General features: G+C 32.4%; 1 protein-coding gene across 4 annotated transcripts in view; it reads right to left on the bottom strand.

The window, feature by feature from the left end:
• LOC123269442 (hemicentin-2) overlaps window positions 1–22636 on the bottom strand; it is a 593151-nt gene that overhangs the window by 281709 nt on the left and 288806 nt on the right. For 2 of the 4 annotated variants that reach the window (XM_044735146.1, XM_044735149.1), the window contains exon 4: window positions 21873–22120. In XM_044735146.1, coding sequence (XP_044591081.1) covers window positions 21873–22120 — 248 coding nt within the window. The remainder of the gene's footprint in view (window positions 1–21872; window positions 22121–22636) is intronic. The other 2 variants (XM_044735148.1, XM_044735147.1) reach the window with 2 other exon arrangements.

The following is a 22636-nucleotide window of genomic DNA, read 5'->3' as shown; positions in this document are numbered from 1 at the left end:
TTATAGAATTGTACAAAAGTAACAAACATTATTTTATACAATTATATGAAATTATATATGATTATATAAAATTATATATAATGATATGTAAACTGATAAAAGGATTTATTAACCATTAGAAATTTAATTTGTTTGAAGACAATTATTTAATTTATAAAATTTTAATGAATATCCTTTAACATTCAATAAATATTTATTTGGGAAGAAAGTACATTTATTAATAGTTAACTATTAATAAGTATTTATTAATAGTTAACAAATATTTATTAAAAGTTAATAAATATTTTATTGAGTGAATTTGATTCACTTGTAATGTCATATGATATGAAGATTGCTTATAAACAAAAATCATCTTTCTAAATTATTTGTATTAATTATATTACATTATAATAACGTTTATTGTAATATACCGAATTCTATTACAGCTCATAATTATCTTTTATATTTTAAAATATTAAAAACGTTAATTTATTTAGTGATTTGAATTATTATCATGTATTCCAGCTATCGAGTTATAAAAAATGTCAAGAGAAAATTGCTATTTTTGCTTTTGATTTTAAATAAATATTTGTTAACTGTTAATATTTAATAAATCGTATTTAGTAAATAATTTATTAACTGGTAATAAATATTAATTAAATCCCATGATGTTAAAAAATCACTCATTAACAGTTAATAAAGCTCATTATCATTAAATATAAACGTATCCTTCTATCAGTGTAACTATGCGGAAATCATATATAATTATATATGAATCATATACAATTGTATATAATTTTTTTTATCTCAGAGTTTGCTACTCCAATGATTAATAATCTATTAATCTATAGTATTTTTTGTGGATGAAATAATAGGAATTGTATTAATTAAGTTAACTTATAAAAATTGATTATGTGTACGATTAACATTACTTGTAGTTATTTCAAACTCTGCTCTACAAGTAAGTCTCGTAGGTAAACAGGTAGCGCGTCAGTCTTTTAAGCGTCAGGTCCCCGGTTCGATTCCCTCACACACGGAGTTGCGCAATAGCCGCGAGAGTAGACGCATCGATACATAACCTTACTTATGAAATTAACCGCAATTCTCAATATAAACATATAAAAAAAGTGAGAACTAATCATAATTCTATACGCAGTGATATTTAATAGTGACAGTGATCACAAAATTTTATTAATCAGTGCTGAATCAAATCACAGTGAGTGATAAAAATAAAGAATAAAAAAAAACACCCGGCGCAATGGCCAATATGGCCGGCCACGTCAAACGAAAAACAGACTCGAACATTCTGAACGAGCCACACAGCAAAATTACAAAGAAACATTCAACCAAAAGAATCACTAATTTATCCACGGAATCTATTGAGCAAAGTTTTAAAAAATTCATGAAAGATTATGGTACCAACCCAGCCAACCTAAATATAAACAAGTTCAGACCCAACCTCTCTGCCAGCAGAGAAAGTCTAAATAATAAAAATAAAGATCAAGCAAAACCTGAGACAAATGAAAAAAATGAATGGAAAATCCCAAAAAGTCCAAGAAAAATTTTATCTGTAGCAAACACACAAGAGAATAATTACAATAGCAATAATGCCTATAATGTACTTGCAACCACGGTGGATGATACTGATTTAATGGGAACAGGTGACACAAATGCACCGACCCAAGATAGCCAGGATCAACAAGACACCAGATCAGCATCTAAAGAATAAAGAGCCCCTTCAATACATGTAACGAATGCTAAAATAATAGATTTAATTACACTTCTAACTGAAGATAAAATTAAGAAGGGAGATTTTATGTTAAGACAACCGACCACAGACACAATCACCATACTCACAAATAACTTAACAACCTATAAATTAGTACTTGAAATTTTGGAACTTAATAAACAAGAACACTACACCTACACACCAAAAGTAATAAAACCCATATCTATAATTTTAAAAGGTGTCAATGGCGGCTTCTTTCCCGCTTCACAGCATTATTTATATTTGTAAAATGCTTACCGTGAGATGGATGGTGTTGCTTAATGTATATAGAATAAGCGAAAGGAAATTTAGTATAGACCGGATAGCTCAAATGGTAGAGTAGCCGACATGTCTTTGGAAGCTTCTGGGTTCGAATCCCAGTCCGAACTATCTAATAATTTTTTCTCACATATTCTATAAACTCACGTTAAGATGATCCTCTCCACATTCCTTTCTCAATCCTTTTCTACCAATATCCTGTTACGTGAATGTGGAATGCTTCACGTAATAATTACCGTAACTCCTATACTTTCCCGCTTCACAGCATTATTTATATTTGTCGCGGTTTCTCAGCGGACATGGTACTGACTGAGCTAAATTCTATAAAGCTGGAAAATGTCAAAATTGAAAAAATTACAGAAATAATTTTCAACAAAAGAAAACAAAGTGAAAAAACAACCTTTCTAATACAAGTGTCACACAACAGTGAACTAAGAGAACTAGCTAAAATTGATCTGCTACTCCATCAGGTAGTCAAGTGGGAAAATCTGTGCAGAGAAAAAATATTTCAATGCAAAAGTTGTCAAAGGCTGGGCCACGCCAGCACCAATTGTAAATTGGCCTATAGATGTGTCAAATGTAGTGGCAGTCACGGTCCTAGTGCCTGCCCCATAAAAAGCTCAGATCCTAAAAGTAGCCTCAAATGCGCAAACTGTGGCGAAAATGGACATTCTGCCAACTACAGAGGCTGCATCTACTACAAGCATGCCCTCGGCTTACTAAGAAATAACAACTCAGCCAAAATTCAGAATAACCATCAACAGCTCAGAGAAATTAGTCGATTAATTGATCCAAATACACCGCACAACATGGCAGCGAGACACTCAACATCTACAAGACCTCATACCCAGAACCAACACCACCGTCAACCGCTCTTTAGGTAAACGAATTAAAAAATGAATTCAAAAATATGTCAAACAGACTAATAGCATTAGAATCTATCATAAACCAAAACTCAAATAGAATCGACCAACTTTTTGTATTAGTTGGAGAATAATTCAACTATGAATAATGGACCAGTCACCAACACCATCTCCAAAGAATAATCTAGCCAACTCGGAAAAGGAACGCAACTCACTAAAAATATCCGCTATAAATGTTAATTCTATAATAAAATTACAACGTAGATACGATCTAGAGAAATTCATCAAACAGAACAATCTGGACATCACATGAGTATCTGAAACGAAATTAAACAACAAATACAAGCAGTACATAGACGGTTATAATATCATACGTAACGACACACAACGCCCAAAGAAGTGGAGGCACTGCAATTATCATCCATAAAGACATCCAGTTTACAAAAATCACTTATCCCAGCTCAAGAAACAATAAAATTATTGAATACTCAATAATAAAAATTAACCTAGATAAGAAAAAGAAACATTTAATAATAGCAAGCATATATGTAACCAACAAGTCAGAAATTAAAAAAGATTTTCCGGACGAGCTCAACTCACTCTTCACGAAGCTAAATTTACAGAATGACAATAATTACTACATCATTGCAGGGGACTTTAACGCCAGACATACGGATTTTGGAGACAGATCAAACAATTTAAGAGGCAGATTCTTAACCAAATGGGAAAGCAACAACTCACTCAGGTTCAGATCCATAATTGCCACTCCACATGAACCTACATTTATACCTGCTCAAACTATACTCGATATAGCCATCCTAGACTCAAGACTTCATTTAATAAATTTAACAAATAATAAATTAAACACGCTTCCGTATGACAGTGACCATAAGGCAATAGTAATAGAACTCCAACTCCAAATCCAGCAAGACCCAACACCAAACACATTCAAACCCATATACAAAGCCACCAAATGGAAATCTTTTACAAATCATCTAGACCACAACTATGATCTTAACATCCCGGATGATGAGAATTTAAGCAAAGAAGAAATAGACGAGTATCTGGATAAAATTAATGTACACATTCATCAAACTATTCAAGCAATAGTCCCAACAGCAGACAAAACAACTAAGATAACCCATTACGAAAACAATAATATAAAAAAACTTCATAAATATAAATCAAAATTACTCACAAAATTACACTCTCTTCAAAAATCTAATTTAGCAAAAGACAAAAATACTATTGAGGTGGCCAAAATGCTAATAAAAACAGCTAACAATAAAATACAAACAGAAATAGAAAATCACTGGCAAAAAACTCTCAATAAAATTGATCACAAAAATCCAGAAAAATTCTTTCCAACCATAAATAAAATTTTCAGACCGAAGCCCAGACAAGAAATACCAACTATCGCCATTAAAAAAACGGATATACCCTGAATTACACGAAGTCAATGCAAAACCAACCAAGCAATAGACCAGGACCAAGAATATGGAATACAGGACCAAACAGATAAATTAAACGTAATAGGAGCATACTACGAAACCATAAACTCTCCCAGATACCTTAACAGAAATACAAGACTAAAGGAAATGATAGACTAAAAAGTTAATAACTTCATTGAACAATACAATACTGACAAGAACAACAATAAAACAATTTGCAACTTCAATGAAGATAGATACTTTTGCTCCGCAGCTGAGGTACATATAATCTTGAAAAAACTACCGAACAAAACCTCATCTGGAATCGACAAAACGCCAGCAATAGTATTAAAGCATTTACCAGCAAAAATAATTAAAGATTACACCATTTTATTTAACAATTCCATGAATTTACAATATTTCCCTGATGGGTGGAAAATGGCAAAGATCCTACCGATCCATAAAAAAGGCAAACCCACCAACCTACCATCCAGTTACCGACCAATAAGTCTAACACCCGACATAAGCAAAGTATACGAAGCTATCATCAATAACAGAATCAACACTTACTGCCTTAAGAATAGTATCATACCAGATAATCAATTTGGATTCAAACGAAGACACTCAACAACACATGCCATACATAAACTATTATCTGACGTGAACAAACACCTTGCCAACTATCAGATGGTAGAAGCAACACTGATTGACCTCGAAAAAGCCTTTGATTCGGTCTGGATCTTTGGCCTAATTTACATACTAATTAAAAAAAATTTTTAAACCGAATTGATTGGCTTAATCTGGTCTATGATCACCTATAGATCATTTGTCATCTGGGACGGTGTAAACATCTCCACGATTAGATACTACATCCTTGAAGGACTGATACAAGGACTAGTTAACTCACCAACACTATTCAATATTTACACAAGTGATATTCTAAATTCATACGAACTTAACAAGAACAATGGAACCTACTCGATAGCGTATGCAGATGACACAATTTTCTATGTAGCCGGAGATGCCCCAGACGAGATCCAACCAAAGCTGGAGTCGATTGTTAATAATATTAATAATCACTATATGCGATGTAGAATTTAAGAATCAATCCCTCCAAATGTGAAACCATATTATGGAGACAACCATCACATCTGATTAACTGCAAAAAAAGAGCACAAGCTAAAGAATTCTCAATCGTAACTTATATCCCAAGAACTAGAGAACCAGCAGCGATTCCTACTAAAAGCAAAGTAAAATACCTTGGAGTACATCTTGACTCCCTGTTAAGATGTACAAATCACGTTGATACACAACTATTGAAAGCCAGAGCCTCCTACAGAGCACTTACGAGACTATTCCACAACAAGAACATTAGCAATAAAGCAAGAATAATCTGTTATCAGCTTTTAATTAGACCACTGCTAACATACGCCGTTCCAGTATAGTGGAACCTAGGAGCAGCTCAAATAAAAAAGATGAGACAACTCGAAAGATCTTGCCTAAGAGCTGCCCTAGGCCTCTACAGAAAACCAGAAACACAATACCTAGAGCGCATTAGCAATCAGTCACTGTACTACGCCGGAGATATACCAAGAATAGACAATTTCATACTCTTATTAACCAGAGATTATTATAGCCAATTAACAACAATAGACAACAAAATAATAAACAACCTCAGCCAATCCAATACTGACTTAATAGTAGCTACGACCAAAGGGTACATACAACCCCAAGCTTTCACCAAACTTGACAAACGTGGAATAATCCAAAACGAATTAAACATCCCTACCATATAGCACAGAAGTAGACACAAAGCGAACAAGACCATTGACCTTGAGCATCCACAATCCACCAGGACACTCAAGTACTCAATGGCAATCCCAAAATGCGATAGAGAAGACTTTCATCGTCTAAACATACAAAAATACTGGTGGCTAAATGGAGCCACCACATACATGGACAAGCTGAACAGCAGGATGAAAAGTGGCAACAAAATGAAACAGCAAGATTGACAGCGAAATAATTTGCTACCAACAAGATTCGAGGTGCCAAACTAAAGTTTGTTTCCTCTTTATTAAAATGTAAATAGTGTAAATATGCATATAATTTTTAGTCCTTAAAGTAATTTTTAAGTTTATTACAGATTGTCAGAGTGGTTTTTTTATGTGCTTTTTCCACTTCTATAATTTAAATACTAAGAGAAAGACCAGAGCAACATATCATAGCCCTCATACTAAGATTCAATTATAAACAGTAAAACCTAAATTTACACCGAAGCAAAAAATAAAGAGACGCCACTAACAACGGCCAATTTATTTCTTAATTAATATTTACTAGAATAAGGACTTTATTTTTCTTTAAGTTTATTTACATCCAAAAATGTACAGTAGGTTGATCTTAATAAATAAAACTTAAAAAAAAAAAAAAAATCCCGCACACGCCGAATTTTTTTTTATTTTCATAGAAATAATTATATATAATTCTATATAATTATATCTAATTTTATATAATTATATCTAATTCTATATAATTATATAGGGCCATTTTTTATATATAATTATGTATAATTATATATAATCTATTTTACCCGGGTGTGAGAGCTATGCATATTATTCACATGTTATAAAAGTATAGTTGTATCTATATCGATTTAGCAATTAGAAGCAGCTGTTGTCCTTGAATAAAGAACTCTCCGGTCAACTGAGAAATCATGAAGAGTAAAGCCTTTTATCGGTTTCAACTCGAGCGTAAAGGTTTCTTTCATTTCCTTCGGGAGCGTATTTCACAAACTGTGAATTATATTTTTCTCCAACTTCGCTAGAGAATAAAAAGATAAGTTCAAATAAAAATAAATTCAATAAAATAAATAAACACGTTCAGAGTCTGTGAAATTTCCAGATGTTTTAAAAAAGTATTAATTTAACCATTGAAAGACTGCTGTAAAATATTATGAAATAATAATCACAGTCGTACTATTTCAATTTATAAATATTAATAGAAAAAATCAATAAATAAAACAAATTATTGAAATAAAGTCTTTAAAAGAAGTAATTCAATATAACGATTCCTCCAATATTTTACAATGGACGATAGATTTTTTAATAATAATTTAGATTCGTGTACCAATAAGAAAAGGAGATTCTCTGCTTCTATTGATATCTCGCATACTCTGGTCGTTGTCACGCATGACCGCGTTCGATCAACTTTATCCAAAGACGCCGTATTTGGTTTGTAAAGATTACTTATCTACTTCATCTCGTTTACTTTTTTTTTTATAGGTATTTTCATTACCCAAATCAACAAATTTGTTCTGCAAGACTAAATTTATTCATTTCCTCCTGATAAAACGTTTATTTATTATTATGGTATCGTCCAGTTTACTCATAATTTTAGAGAATCTTTTATTTTAAAATTGTTTTTTGACCAACAAAGAGCCGAGATATTCCAGTTAAAAAAATCAACAAGTACAGCATGTCGAGAAATTTTAATTCAACCAGAACTTGAAGCTTAAAAAGTTTTTAACTTCCCGCTAAGAAAATTGAAAATTTTCAAAAGTTGGGAAGTTATTGATTTTACCCCGCTTATCGAAAATCGAGTTCTCATCAGATCTCGACGTTTTGAGGTCCTAGGAAGGTTTCCTGAATGTTTTCGCGATGATGTCAGTATGTGTGTGTGTGTGTGTGTGTGTGTGTGTGTGTGTGTGTGTGTGTGTGTGTGTGTGTGTGTGTGTGTGTGTGTGTGTGTGTGTGTGTGTGTGTGTGTGTGTGTGTGTGTAGGTGCGTGCGTGTGTGTGTGTGTGTGTGTAAACCTCTCATAACTTTTGAACGGCTTGACCGATTTCATCGCGGTTGGTGGCATTCGAAAGGGCTTGACCGAACTTAGATTTGACTATAATTTGGACCGATTCAAACCAGTAGATTTTGAGAAATCTCAAAAAAACTGCAAAAAAAATTTTTTTCAAATGTGTTTGTTTTGGAATAACTTTCAAACGGCTTTATCGATCAATTCCAAAAACTAATCAGCTTTTAACATAAAAAAACCACGTCGATTGCTGCTAGCCCGGTCGAAATCGGTTAATTCGTTCGTGAGTTATCGTTAACGAAAGAAAACCGAAAAGTGTTTTTTTTTTTAATCACTCCGAAATTCCTGGTTCGGTCAATTTAAACTTGAAGATTCTTTGTGAGGCTTAAATAACTGCGCCAAATGCTGCCAACCGCGTAAAAATCGGTTCGTTCATTCAAAAGTTATTGCGGTTTAAAAATTAAAAAAATAGTGTTTTATTAAACTTTTATTAAAATTTTTTTTTCGATTTTTTGCTAAATTTCGACTGATTCGTTCAAAGTAGATGGCAAATAAATGAATTTGATCGTTAAAAGCCTCAAAAAGGAAAAATCAGCTTAAGGGGGCCGTCGTATCCCGGGCTCCCCTATAAATATAAGGGTGATTCTCTGTAAGGATGTTTTTTGCTGTCCCAGGCATTTTTTTATTAGAAAAATTGTTATTTTTTTACTAAAAAAAATTGATTACGAAAGTAAAAAAACATTTCTATTTGGAGCATTGAAAACTAAAATGGAATAAATTTTGGTTTTTTTGCTATAAATTCGTAAACCACCGAAATGTCAGTCCCCTGGGCTGTCCCAGTCCCAAAATTAAAACTTTAAGATTAAATTTTAAGTTATTCGTCAATAATATATAATTTGGTCCATATTGTTTATAAACTTAATTAGTTAACTAACAATCTTTTTCAATAAAAAGTACCGAAAGTTAATTTGTTTCATTAAATTCATTAAACCAAAGTTTGTCCCAGGCATTTTAAGATCAGTCCCCTGCCAGAAGTTCAAAGCCAAAAAAAAAAATCTAGCGCGTTATTTTACCTTTTGTAAGGTTTATAAGGATCTAACTAGCCGTAAGTTAATAACCATAGGGCTGTTAGCACTTTATTGCCATTTTATTTAATGTCAAAGCACCGTTTGTTCTGGAAATATGTGTCTGGACCACTTCAAAACTCAGTCCCCTGGCAGCTATTTTTGTTTATAATTTATTTATAAAATTGGATCCAGAAGTCTTAATATTATTCTAATTAATGTAAACATTCATTGAGAACTTAAAAAGTTGAATGCATTGAAATAGTTTGCTTGATTTTTGTCAATTTGATAAAAAAAAAATCAGTCCCCTGGCAGTCAGTCCCCTGTCATGTTATATGGCAAAAGATACACAAATATCGGAAAAGCAAAAATTAATTCGGCTGATTATTTATTATAATTAAGCTGATAGTTTTGTTAATTTTTTTTCTAATAAAATCAAAAATAATTTGGTCGGACAATTTTGTACAGATTTAAGACGTCCTTACAGAGAATCACCCATAAAGATTAGATACAATATAGACAAAAACTCATGAGGATATATATATAATAATTGAATATGAAACAATGTAACTTCTGACATGAATATCAGGTTAATACCTAATTACTCATTACAACAATATAACGATTCCTAAATAAGAAATAATGATGAATGCAGTATAATGAATAAATTAATACAATATAATGAAAATGAGAGAGACAGGAAGGGACGCACTGCTCTCTAAAATAAAATTAGTGAAATTTTCACTAATTCAGGTAGTGAAAATTTTTTCACTGTAAAATTAGTGATTTTACTAGATTAATCAGTGGACTTTTCACTACCTCAATTAGTAATTTTAAATTTCACTAATTCAAAAGTCTTTTTTATCAATTAGCAGTTACTTTGTCACTAATTCTACTAGTGGTTTTAGAATTCGCTAATTACGCAGTTGTTTCTACTCGGTTGTCAGTGATTTTGTCACTGATTGTATTAATGACTTCAATGATCACTAATTTAATAGTGACTTTTCAGAAATCGTGAATAAATAATACACTGATATTATTTGTGATTCCTTTTTTCACTGATTTAATAGCGCTTCCACTTAAATTATTAGTGGAATCATCACTAATTTTCGAGTATTATTTGACATCGCTAATTAAAAGTTGAAAACTACGATGCAGTCAATGAATTTCTCACTAAAATTACCTGTAATTTTATTTTTCGCAATTTAGTCGTAAATTTCATTGTATATTAATATTTTTATATTTTACATTTCAAATTCAAATTTAGTCAAGTTTTCACTGATTTTAGTGATATCACATATCACTTATATATTATAAAACATTGGTATCTGTTAATTATATAGTCGACTCTTTTGTCAATTTTTAACTCAAAAAATAAGTAAAAAAAATCATAACCATTCTTAACTACATATAGTACCATTTACTTCAAAGTTGCTATATTATAAATCATAAGATTGTTATGTCCGAAAAATAAGATCTAAGAATGTGGTAGCTGGATTAACGGAGGTTCGGATAACAGATGAATTTCCCTAACGAAAGAATCGTTAAGTTTATATTTTATGGGTTCGTGAAGGTGAAAACCCCGGAGAGGGCCCCTTGAATATGACAATCGACCTCGGAAGTAATAAAATATCCTCCACTTACTATTGCGAATCCTAATTCCAACGATGATTCGGCCTTTGATTGGACGTTATACCTTTGAGTTCCGCTGCTTGACTTCTCGCTTCCCCCTGCTGACTGGAGATTGAAGGTTGAAGGTTCTTAACTTAAGGATGATGATACACTTCGATTCGGGTTTTTAGTTTATATATTCTGTTTAACTGGCCCTATGGGAAAACACGTCTTAACTTATACTATTCACTTATTAACTAATAACAATATAAAAACAAAGGTTGAAAGTTAATATGAGTTCGTAAGCGGAGTAACGACTCCGGCAAACAAAGTTCGCCGATTATAAATTTACAGAAGAAGAAAATAATAATTTGAGAGTGGGGCCAGGTCACTGGAACTATGGGAATCTCGATTATCGTCAAAACGAATCGTGGCTCGAAGAATCGCTATCACAGAACTCAGAAATACCGTTAAGGAAATCGAAATGAATAATTAGGGAAAAGATGACTAATTAATTTAATAATTGAAGTCTGCCTATACGTGTCGGGGTATAGGACTCACCCGGGCTCTAAGGCAGAACTGTTACCTTGTAAATGAGCTGTCGAATTATGGTGTTCGTGTCTTTTATCACCTCGGTTGCGATTCATTAAGTGGGGCTACTAATTAAACAATTGGATCCTACGATAAGGTGACAATGCGCGGTAATGTGTATTCTTCGGCCACGAGTGAGTTGTCGCGCAGTCCAGGTTGTTGTTCCCTAAATATGCAAGCGCTGCACTTTTCGGCTGGAATGGGAGGCCCTGTATTATAGACGGCACGCCGGATATAACAAGATTATGTAGTCGGGATGCTGTTTGGCTTTCTTCGGTTCAAGAAATTCGACACTTAAATAAACACTTTGGATACAATATTCTGTTCAACAGTCTCATGCCGAATAATTTTTCCTTTTTAGTTTGAGTATGCTTTTGTATAAACAGAGACATAAACAGTGTGTAGTATCAGAATATTGTAGTCGTATGACCTATGATCCTTTCGTTACTTCAACAGTTTTAACTGATCTTTCATATAAGTAAGACGGTTAAAATTTGAGCTTAGAAATTTAAAGTTCAAGTTTAAGTTTAAATATTTTAGGAAAAAATATTGATTCAAATAATTGATATGGAAGAGTACGCTAAATTAACTGTTGAAGAATTATGTTCAAAATTAGAATCAGTTGTGATCGAAGAGACTATCGCAATTTTTAGAAGTGAGTAAAAATTATATAATTTTTATTAGCAATTTCATCTATAATTTATGATACGACCTATAAACAATATTGATAATTAGGGCCAAAACTTTCGCAGTTGTTTAAATGAGTATTCATATGTTTAACCTGAAATTTGAATAAATAAAAAACGCCAACTTCCTGGTGGCCCTATTGATAATAGAATTTTGAAAGTATTCTTGAGCAAGTTTCCCAATCAATTTTTAATTAGAATTATGCCGGTAAGATGCATAAAAATTTTTTTCAAGTTTATAATCGTATATTATTTAACGCAATAATTATTTCTACTATTTCTAGGAAGGGACAAATTAAAAAAATTTTTCCGAAGTAAGTGCGAGCACTAAAGATAGCATTCAACCGTATATAATAATGGAATCGGGGCAATTTGGAACTAGTTCATTGATACAAGGTGATGAATGGTTCATCGAAGTGGATAGATTTGCATTTGATTTAATCTATAAATGTTATTATGTGTTAAATTTAGAGTATCCTAAAGAATTGATTAATTTTTGTAATTTAATCGATTCTTATATTTTTAAAATGGGAGTAGAACCTAAAAATGTTATATCAGCTATTCACACAACTATATGTAATTCATTAAAATCAAATGAAAATGAGAATAGTTTCCACAATAATCTTAACAATGACATTTGTAATTCCGTAGTAACTGAAAACAATGCTGCAACTTGTAATTATGTAATAGATGATGAGACAAGTTAAAAAAATTTGATGAAATTAATTTATTTTTTTTTTAAACAAAAAAAATATTTTTATTTGAATATAACTTTTGACTGTTAAATTGGTGAATTCTGCTAAACCGTAATAATGAATAAAATAATAAATTCTATTAATGTAAATAATGATTTTCACTATTTCTGTCAATAGTCTGAAACAACTAATGAATTAGTGACCAGTAATGTCACTATTAAATTAGTGAACATTACTTTTACAAATGAATTAGTGACTTTTGTTTTCATTTATAAATTAGTGAATTATATTTTCATTTGTTGATTAGTGAATTTTATTTTGGCTGATCAATTAATATTTTATTTTTTCACTGAATCATTTAGTGAATTTTCACTAATTCTAAGTTGCTTGAGTTCAACTGCAAGAATTAGTTAAGTTTCACTGTGATTTAGTGAAATTTCACTAATTTTATTTTAGAGAATGGGGGAATACAAATTCCTGTGGCTATAACCAATCCATTTCTTAGATAGAAGTATTTGAAAACTTCTTTGTTCTAACTCATTTGTGAGCTCATTGAATTGACGGGATTTCAAAATTTTTTGTCGTGATACTCAATTCGTTGTTCTATCCAAATTAACTATTGTTACTAGGGTCCATCGGTTGATATTATTATCTCAATACCAATGATGAATGTTATTTTGAAGATAACGGTTTTAGATAATATTCTCGATAGCATCTTAAGCGGCTGACATATATTTTGAAGACTAGATGACCTAAGTGGTGAAATAATGAAGTAGTGACTGAGAACAGGTATATGGTCAGCCTCCCTTGCCTTGGTTGTTGAGTATACTTGAGCGATAGTTTCGTGAAGCCAGAAGAGGTCTCAGCTCGAATGACAGGCATCCGAGGAACGGCAGTTCAGAGTCGTTGACTGGCCACTCTATATTGAGAATTGCTTTCAAGAGGCAATTACATTAATCAAAACCATATACCTATTTATATGACTTCACCGAGCTGTCAGAATTTGTTTAAAACGATAAATCTCAGTTAAGTCAAGGTACTGATCTATATAGATACTATACATTCCAAATAAAAATCGCATAAATAAAAAAAATGATTATTATTATTATTATGTTGTTTTTATAATTTGAAATTTACTGATTCGAGATCGAAAATGCATGATTTCTATCTTGATTCTACATTGTAGATGCGATTGCTTGATGATATATGATACGGATTCGATCTACCCAAGCATGACACACTTCAATTAATTAGAGGAGGAAGTCTCGCTAATCAATGGATTGTTGGTGGCTAGTGATCAACGTGCGACAATAATTGCTGTTCATACTAGGGGAACTTAGAGGCACTAATTCACGTTACCAGGGGGTAATGTTGCCTCACTGGCACGGAAAGGTAATTGCGTTAGCACCCCTGAAATCATCGTCTAAATTACACTTGTGATTTTGACAGTATTACCTCTCTCATATTTTACATTACTATTATTACTATATCTACCTATCTATACTAATAAATAACAAGACGTTTTTTTGTTCGCTCCAACTGTAAGAACTGCAAAACAGAGAAAAATGAAACTTATTTTATAGGAAGCAGCGTGTTTCAGTGAAAGTTTCGATTTATAATGTGTTGTTGATTACTCATCTAGAACCTGTATTTTTTTAGTTTGAAGAATAATAAGTTTTTATTACAAACTCATTTCATTTAATTGTCATTTATTTAAACGATATTTCATGATTCTATCGTTTACATTTAAAAATGCGATTCCATAACACGCCCAGCGAAGCAAGGAGGAAACAGCTAGTAGACATTATTTAACGTCAATATAATTTTTCACTTTCTTTCTACAATGTTCTTGATTTGACGGAAGAAAAGATCTTGTGTTCTGTTGTTTTGAAGAATTAAAAAAATTTTCACTAGCGAAACACTTCAAGTTTTGACTAAGTTTTTTAATTTCTTTTTAGAATGACAAACTACTTTTAACGAAGATTAAAAGTTTTCTAATTTTGTAGTGTATTTTTCATTTTGTTAGATATTTAATTATTCGAAATGTTAAAATGGCACACACGTTGTTTCACGTTTACTATAAGTTTTAATTCTTTATATGAAACTTCTCGGTAATGGTTCCCTCCGATTTTTTGAGATAAAAGAAAATTTTTGTTTCTAACAGTAAAAAGCTTATATAATTGCGACTTCTATAGGTAACCGTTGATCTAACAAAAATTAATTGCTTTTTTTATTATCTTCGAATAATGTTGACAATAAAATTTTACAAAAATAATTTTTTTAATGGAAATGCATTAAAAAATAATAGTAGTAAATTAAATAATACTCAACAAATTTATGGTTAGGAAACTGAATAGCTAACATTTAAATACTAATGAATCTCAGTGGATATAAAAAAAGATAGAGAGACTTTCCAACAAGAGTACCACTTTAGAATGGTAATTGTGTACGTGCCAAAGTGAAAAGTTCAATGTTAAACTCTTTGTTGTTTTCTTAAGTCAACATGCCAAAACTTATGTTTTACATTAAAACACTATCACATCATGGAACCACAAATATATAGGGATACTTTTTTTGAAAGCAGCTTTTTTATCTAGTTCTTAATTTATTTTATTTAAGAATCTTTAAATGTAAAAGGAAATCAGTAAAACGGTTGACCCTGCAGGCCATCATTGGAATTTTCCGTTGTATTCGAGTCCAAAGCGCTTGAAACATTTCCTACTACAAAGTTATGAGCTCGGCGATCATAAAAATACATTTTTCATACATTTTCGAGCTCGAGGAGACGTGTTCGAAAAATACCTCTTTTCGAAAATTTTGAATTGTAGTATCTACCGAACGAATCAACTGATTCTGATGCGAATCCCGAAACTCGATGTTTTTTTTGACACAAAAAAAATGTTTTCCTTCGAAAACAATGTGATGCAAAATTACGAAGCTATGTAAAAAAAAAACTTTTTTTCGATTTTTTTCAGCAGTGAAGTTTCATATCTCTTAAACAAATTATCCAATTTCGTTCTAGTTGGCGGTATGAAATACAATTTATTAGCATAACAAACTTATTATAAGTTATGATGACAAAACCTTCTTTCAAATATTTCTTTTTGAAATATCTTAAAACCTTTCATGTCGAATTAATTCAAACTTACATGGAATCTAATGGCGATGAAACTTTTAAATACCGCAAAACGCGTTTCAATCGGTAAAACCGTTCAAAAGATATGAGGCACACACACACACATACACACACACACACACGCGCGCGCCTGCACACATATGAAAGAACTGTTATGTTTCATCAAGCTAAATATAATCAGAATAGCTTCCTATAGGACCGTAAAGCGTTGAGATCTAATAAGGACTCAATTTTCGAGAATCGTGGTGAAACCAGTAACTTATTAATTTTCAAAAATCATTGATTTTAGATTCTCTAAAAATTTAAACCAATTCGGCGCGATAGATTTTGAAAAATTAAAAAAAAAAACTGTAAACAAAAGTTGTTGAAATCATGTCAAAAGCATTGAATGCCCCAAACTGTATCAAAATCATTAGATTCGTAGAAATATTGCAGTTCAGCACCACGTAAAAATATATGTATCTGGATGAATATTCGTATATATAAAAAAAAAAAAAAAACACGATGAAAATATAGATACTAAAAAAGTACCCGTACTGAAAAAAAATATATGCCGCATATACGGGGGCAAAAAAAAAATGTGGCGTATATATTTTATGTATGTGACGTATATGTATTTTTGTCAGCATATATGCGTATATATATTTTTTCAGTGTGGGTAAGGTTGAAGTAACTGATAAACGATTAATTTATGTTAAAAAATTAGGAAAACGGTTGATCCTAAAGGCCATCCCTGCAACTTCCCGCTCATTTCATACTTAAGCGCACAAAACTGCATTTATTACATTTTTGAGCTCTTCGAGCTCAAAAATATAATTTTAGTATCATTTCGAGCTCTCCGAGCTCAAAAATCTGCTGGATAATGAATAAAACACGATTTTTAAAAATTTTAAACTACAATAACTTTTGAATAAATGAACCGATTTTTACGTAGCTGGTGGCATTCAACGCAGTTTTTTCGGAAAAGCTTCATGGGACCTTAAAACGTCAACATCCGTTGAAAACTTGATTTTAGAAAAACTGAGTAAAACCAATAATTTCCCAACTTTTGAAAATTTTCAATTTTCTTAGCGGGAAGTTAAAAGTTAAGATAACGGTTGACCCTAAAGGCCATCCCTGCAACTTCCTGCCAATTCCGTTAATATAACTGGCCGCTTTTATTGTGCTCTTCGAGCTCAAAAATACAATCTGTGTATTGTTTTGAGCTCTCCGAGCTCAAAAAGATACCTTTTCTATGCTTTTGAGCTCTTTGAGCTCAAAAGTCTGATAGAAGTTTCATAGAACAGTATTTTTTGAATTTTCAAACCGCAATAACTTTTGCATGAATGAACCGATTTTTACGCGGTTGGCGGCATTCTACGCAGTTTTTTAAGCCTCATCAAGAATTTTTAAGTTTCAATTGGTTAAACTAGAAATTTCGGAGTAACTTCGAAATAACATTTTTTCGTTTTTCTTTCGTTCACGATATCTCTCGAACAAATCAACCGATTTTGACCAGATTGGCAGCAATCGACGTGGTTTTTCAAGGTTGAGAGCTAATTAGTTTTTGGAATCGATCGGTAAAACAGTTTAAAAGTTATCCCAAAAAAACCACTTCTAAAAAAGATTTTTTTCCTATTTTTAACTTCCCGCTAAGAAAATCGAAGATTTTCGAAAAATCGGGAAGTTATTGTTTTCACCCCGTTTTGCAAAAATCGAAGCTTCCCTGACTATTTTTACGATGATGTCCGTACGTGCGTGTGTGTGTGTGTTTTTTTTTTTTTTTCCTTAGGGGGGGGGAATCCTTTTTACGGATTCTAGGCATAGCTGTTTGGCCTGGATATGCGGGGACTCGACGCAGCGTCATACTAAAACTCGACGCTGACGCCCCTACCCACTAAACCCTAAACCCCTTTCTCTTCTATCCTCTGATCCCCTATGGTACCGCCGTATGGCATTTCTTCGCGGGGGGAGGAATTAGCTGCCGCTCTTCCTTCTGGTGGCTAAGATGTTATTTCTTCCTTCTAGATTCTGTCTTTCGCTCTTTTCCTCTCAATGGATCGCAACTCTGTAAGCACTTTTGTAGCAAAAGTGCTTGTGGCGTTCCAGGCAGCTTCTGACGATAACATTGCTTCTACTATTGACTCTGGTTGGGTTCTCTTTTTCAGAATCTTCTCTAACTCATCGCGCTGTTGGTTGAAACGTGGACATACAAAGAAAACATGCTCCGCATCTTCATTGACCCTTGGACAGGACGGGCACTCTGGGGTATCATCGTGCTTAAAGCGGTGAAGATACTTCCGGTAACATCCGTGTCCTGATAACATCTGCGTTAAATAATAGTTGATCTCACCGTGACTCCGGTTGAACCACACATCAATCCGAGGTATGAGACAGTACGTCCACCGACCTTTCTCTGCGAGACTCGCCCTCACTACTGACGCTTTGGCACTGACATTTTCCACTTGCTGCTTGAAGTTGAGTCGGGCATCGAGCATCACTCCCAAGTATCGGATATAAGGTTGTGATGTGATTTCTTGTTCGCCGACTTTCAGCTTAATGGTCTCTACCACTTTTCTGCTGGTAATAAGCACTGCCTCAGTCTTATGTTGCGCCAGTTGCAGGTTCACTGCGTCCATCCACCGGTTAACGCGCTCAAAAGTGAGATCGAACATATGGTTTATCTCGTCAAGGTGTTTGGCAACGATCACTACGGCTACGTCATCTGCATATGCTACGAGTTTGACGTTTCTTGGCAGAGTTAGTCTTAATAGACCGTCATACATAATATTCCACAGGAGCAGGCCTAGAACTGAACCTTGTGGTACACCTCCAGTAATATCATACTCCCTCGGACCGTTCTTCGTGTCATACTTCAGGACCCTGTTTTCAAAGTAGCTTGCTACGATCTTAAGAAGGTATTTTGGTACATTCCCTTCTTGGAGGGCCTGCATGATGCATTCCCAATGCGTGTGTGTGTGTGTGTGTGTGTGTGTGTGTGTGTGTGTGTGTGTGTGTGTGTGTGTGTGTGTGTGTGTGTGTGTGTGTATGTAAACTTCTTATAACTTCTAAACGGCTTGACCGATTTGATCGCAGTTGTTGTCATTCAAAAGGGCTTCGCCAAACTTAGATTTTCTGTAAGTTGGAACCGATCCGGACCAGTAAATTTCGAGAATTTGCAAAAAAAGTAAAAAAAAAGTGAAAAAAAAAGTTTTTTTTTTTCATTTTTTTTAAATATCTCTGAATTGGCTGAGCCGATCGACCTCAAAAACTAATCAGCTTTTAATCTTGAAAACCCGCATCGATCGCCACCAAAAGCGTCAGAATCGGTTGATACGTCGTGAGATCTCGTTGTCGAAAAAAATCGAAAAAAGTGTTTTTTTGTAATAACTCCGAAATTTTTAATCAGATCAATTTTTTTTCAGAATTATTTATAGAGCTCAAAAAACTACATCGATTGCCGCTAACCGCGTGCAAATCGGTTTATTCATTCAAAAGTTATAACAGTTTGAAAATTAAAATAATTGTGTTTTATCGAACTTTGATAAGATTTTTGAGCTCGAAGAGCTCAAAAGCATAGGAAAGCTATCTCTTTGAGCTTGGAGAGCTCAAAATAACACATAAACTGTATTTTTGAGCTCGAAGAGCTCAAAAACATAATAAATGCAATTTTAAGTGCTTACGTACGAAATGAGTGGGAAGTTGCAGAGATGGCCTTCAGGGTCAACTGTTTTCCTAATTTTTTTTTAGATTTTTCCAAATTTCTCAAAATCGATCAGTCCAAATCGGTTCAAATTAACAGAGAATCTAAGTTTGGCGAAGCCCTTTCGAATGGCACCAACCGCGATGAAATCAGTTCAACTGTTCAAAAGCTATAAGAGGTTTTCATACACACACACACACACACACACACACACACACACACATTCATAGTGACACCCTCGCGGGAATAGTCAGGAACGCTTCCTAGGACCTCAAAACGTCGAGATCTGATGAAAACTCGATTTTCGAAAAACGGGGTAAAATCAATAACTTCCCAATTTTTGAAAATTTTCAATTTTCTTAGCGGGAGGTTAAAATTAATGCAAAAAAAAAATTCTTACCTCCCGTGGATAACAAAATCAAGTTCATATATTTTGGTTTAAGTAAGCTATAATCATTCCTAGAAATGTTTTTTTTTTTTTTTTGAATTTGCAAAGATGCAATTGATTCATTAAAACAACAAGAAAAAAGTCATTTTTTTCAACGTTTTACAAATCAATTTGAAGGTAAAAAAAGATTTTTTTCTCTAAAGATCATAAAAAAATCTTTTCGAAAATTTAGTCCAATTTCTGCAACTATTCTTAAATTTTTGTGTGACCATTAGTTGATGAAATATCAGTTGATAAAAATAAAAAAGGCTTATTAAAACCAATAACTTCCCGATTTTTGAAAATTTTCAATTTTCTTAGCGGAAAGTTAAAAATGTAAACAAATACTACTTTAACAATTTTTTTGAATCATTCAATATTTTTAAATAAATAAAAAAATAATTAATCAATTTTTGTCAAGCCTATGTTCATTTTAGAAAAAATGTTATTGATATTTAAACGTTATTTAATATTTTTTTTTTTAACTTTTCAATTTTTTTTATCCGAGTGGTGGAACTACGCTTTCTCAACCCCTTACCAGTGCTTCACTCTGGACCTCTGCTATGATAAATTATAACATTATATTATAATTTATCATTGCACTTTTAATAAAAAATAGTAACCATAACAAGCGTGATAAGCACCGTCGATTGTCCCCGAAACCGAAGTTGAGCATGCGAACGAAATTAGTGTGCTTCGACGCTCGAGTAGGCAATCAACAACTTACCGCACTAGTTGTACCATATACTATTATCTACTTTTAATGCATAAAATATATCAAATACATATTTAATACATTAATATATTAAATGTTTAATTGTATATATTTAAAAAAAAAACTATTTTTTCGTGCTTTTTAGAAATATATGAGTATTTTACTGTTCGTGAAACTAAAATCATTTAATAAATAATGTCTTATTTCGAATTTTGAGTAAATAGTTGAAAATGCAAATAACATCTAACAAACTTTAGAACCGTTAAGAAAAAAAAAAAACAAATTTTTTGGACCGAACTAGAAGTGAAAGAGTTGAAAAAACTATCTTTTATAAGTTTTTTATGTTTCTCATCACTTAGAAGTATATTTCGAATTATATCTTTAATATTTTACAGATATTTTTATATTCACTAGTTCTCTTTCAGATATATTCAGTGATACTAAATGAAATACTCCGAAACAAATAAATTCAATATGAACATATAATAGTCTATACCATAAAAATATTTTTTTTAGAGACAATATATAAATTATTTTTATTTTTTGTGCTTTGTCAATATAAAAAAAATTTTGTTTTAAACAATAGATAACCAAAGAACGAAAAAATTTACATGATGCGTATTCAAATATCGTGGCACGGTGACTCGAATTAATATGCATAGGATGACATTACTGGTGCATGGAAACGTTTCACTAGGTTCAGGCGACCTCGCGTACGCATGCGCGCTCTTAATTTTGACTGTGGTTGTTCGTAGTCTCCAGATGATAGAGAATTTCATTTGAGCATTTGATTTGACATAAAAATAATGGAAAATAAAACAAAAATAAATAAATAAAAGCAAAGAACAAGACTAAAAGAAAAGAACAAAAATACAAAACAATAGAAAGTGATTCCGCAGTAGCTAAAGGCTACTAAAAATGACACACTTTCAAATAAAAAAATTCATGTTCTCCTGGATGAAATCACTTGTCCTGATGGCCAGACAACGTTATTGGTCCTTCACCATTGATCAGTGTCTCTCGCAAGTTATTCCGACAGCACGATGAAATCATACTCGTACAGGCGAGGATAAAAAGTGCACACGATCGTACCAATCAAATAAATTGATCATTGAACTGGGAAAAAAATCCGTTTTATAACTTACCAAGTATGACGAGCTTGACTGTTCTTCCAAAGAGTAGCTCATCATGGTCATTCTCAATAGTGCACTTCCATATACCATCATCCTCCAGTCTCGCACTGTCAATGTGAAGTGCTGCTGTTGAGGAATCTCCAATGTACCTGTGACCTGTTCCGCTCATCTCTGTTCTAGTGTCTATTGTTATCATGTCCACTGGCACATCATTGTGTAGCCATTTTGCTGGTCGCATCCGGTAACTTCTGGAAGATACTCTATTGTTATCATAAAGATATGAATATTACCATTTTTAATTCAAATACATATGTAATTATGAAAAATCAGAACAATATAAGCTCTTCAAGGCTGATCGAATATGAGGTATAGTTTATGTTGATGCTATTGTTTACTTTTTTACTCGCTAATGTTCTTTTTCTCACGGACTATCGCGAATTTATTTTTTCTCATAGCAAATTTGTAAATAACAATTTTTCTCAATATATATATATTGAGAAATATATATATATATATATCATATATATATATATATATATATATATATATATCGTCTCTGCTATATATATGCTCTTATATATATATATTGGGGTGATTTTTTTTACTTTATTTTTTTTTTTTCGGTCCCCATCATTGAATTCTTGTTAGGAAATACCCAAAAAAAAAATTCCCTGAAAGAGGTTTTGAAGCTCTTGTCAATAATATTAATTAACGTCCTCGACCAAGGGCATTGTGAATATTTTCCCAATGAAAAATACACAAAAACTTTGATTTTT

The sequence above is a fragment of the Cotesia glomerata genome, linkage group LG7 (assembly GCF_020080835.1).
Source record: "Cotesia glomerata isolate CgM1 linkage group LG7, MPM_Cglom_v2.3, whole genome shotgun sequence".
Taxonomy (NCBI): domain Eukaryota; kingdom Metazoa; phylum Arthropoda; class Insecta; order Hymenoptera; family Braconidae; genus Cotesia; species Cotesia glomerata.
This window is presented reverse-complemented; position numbering and strand designations above follow the sequence as displayed.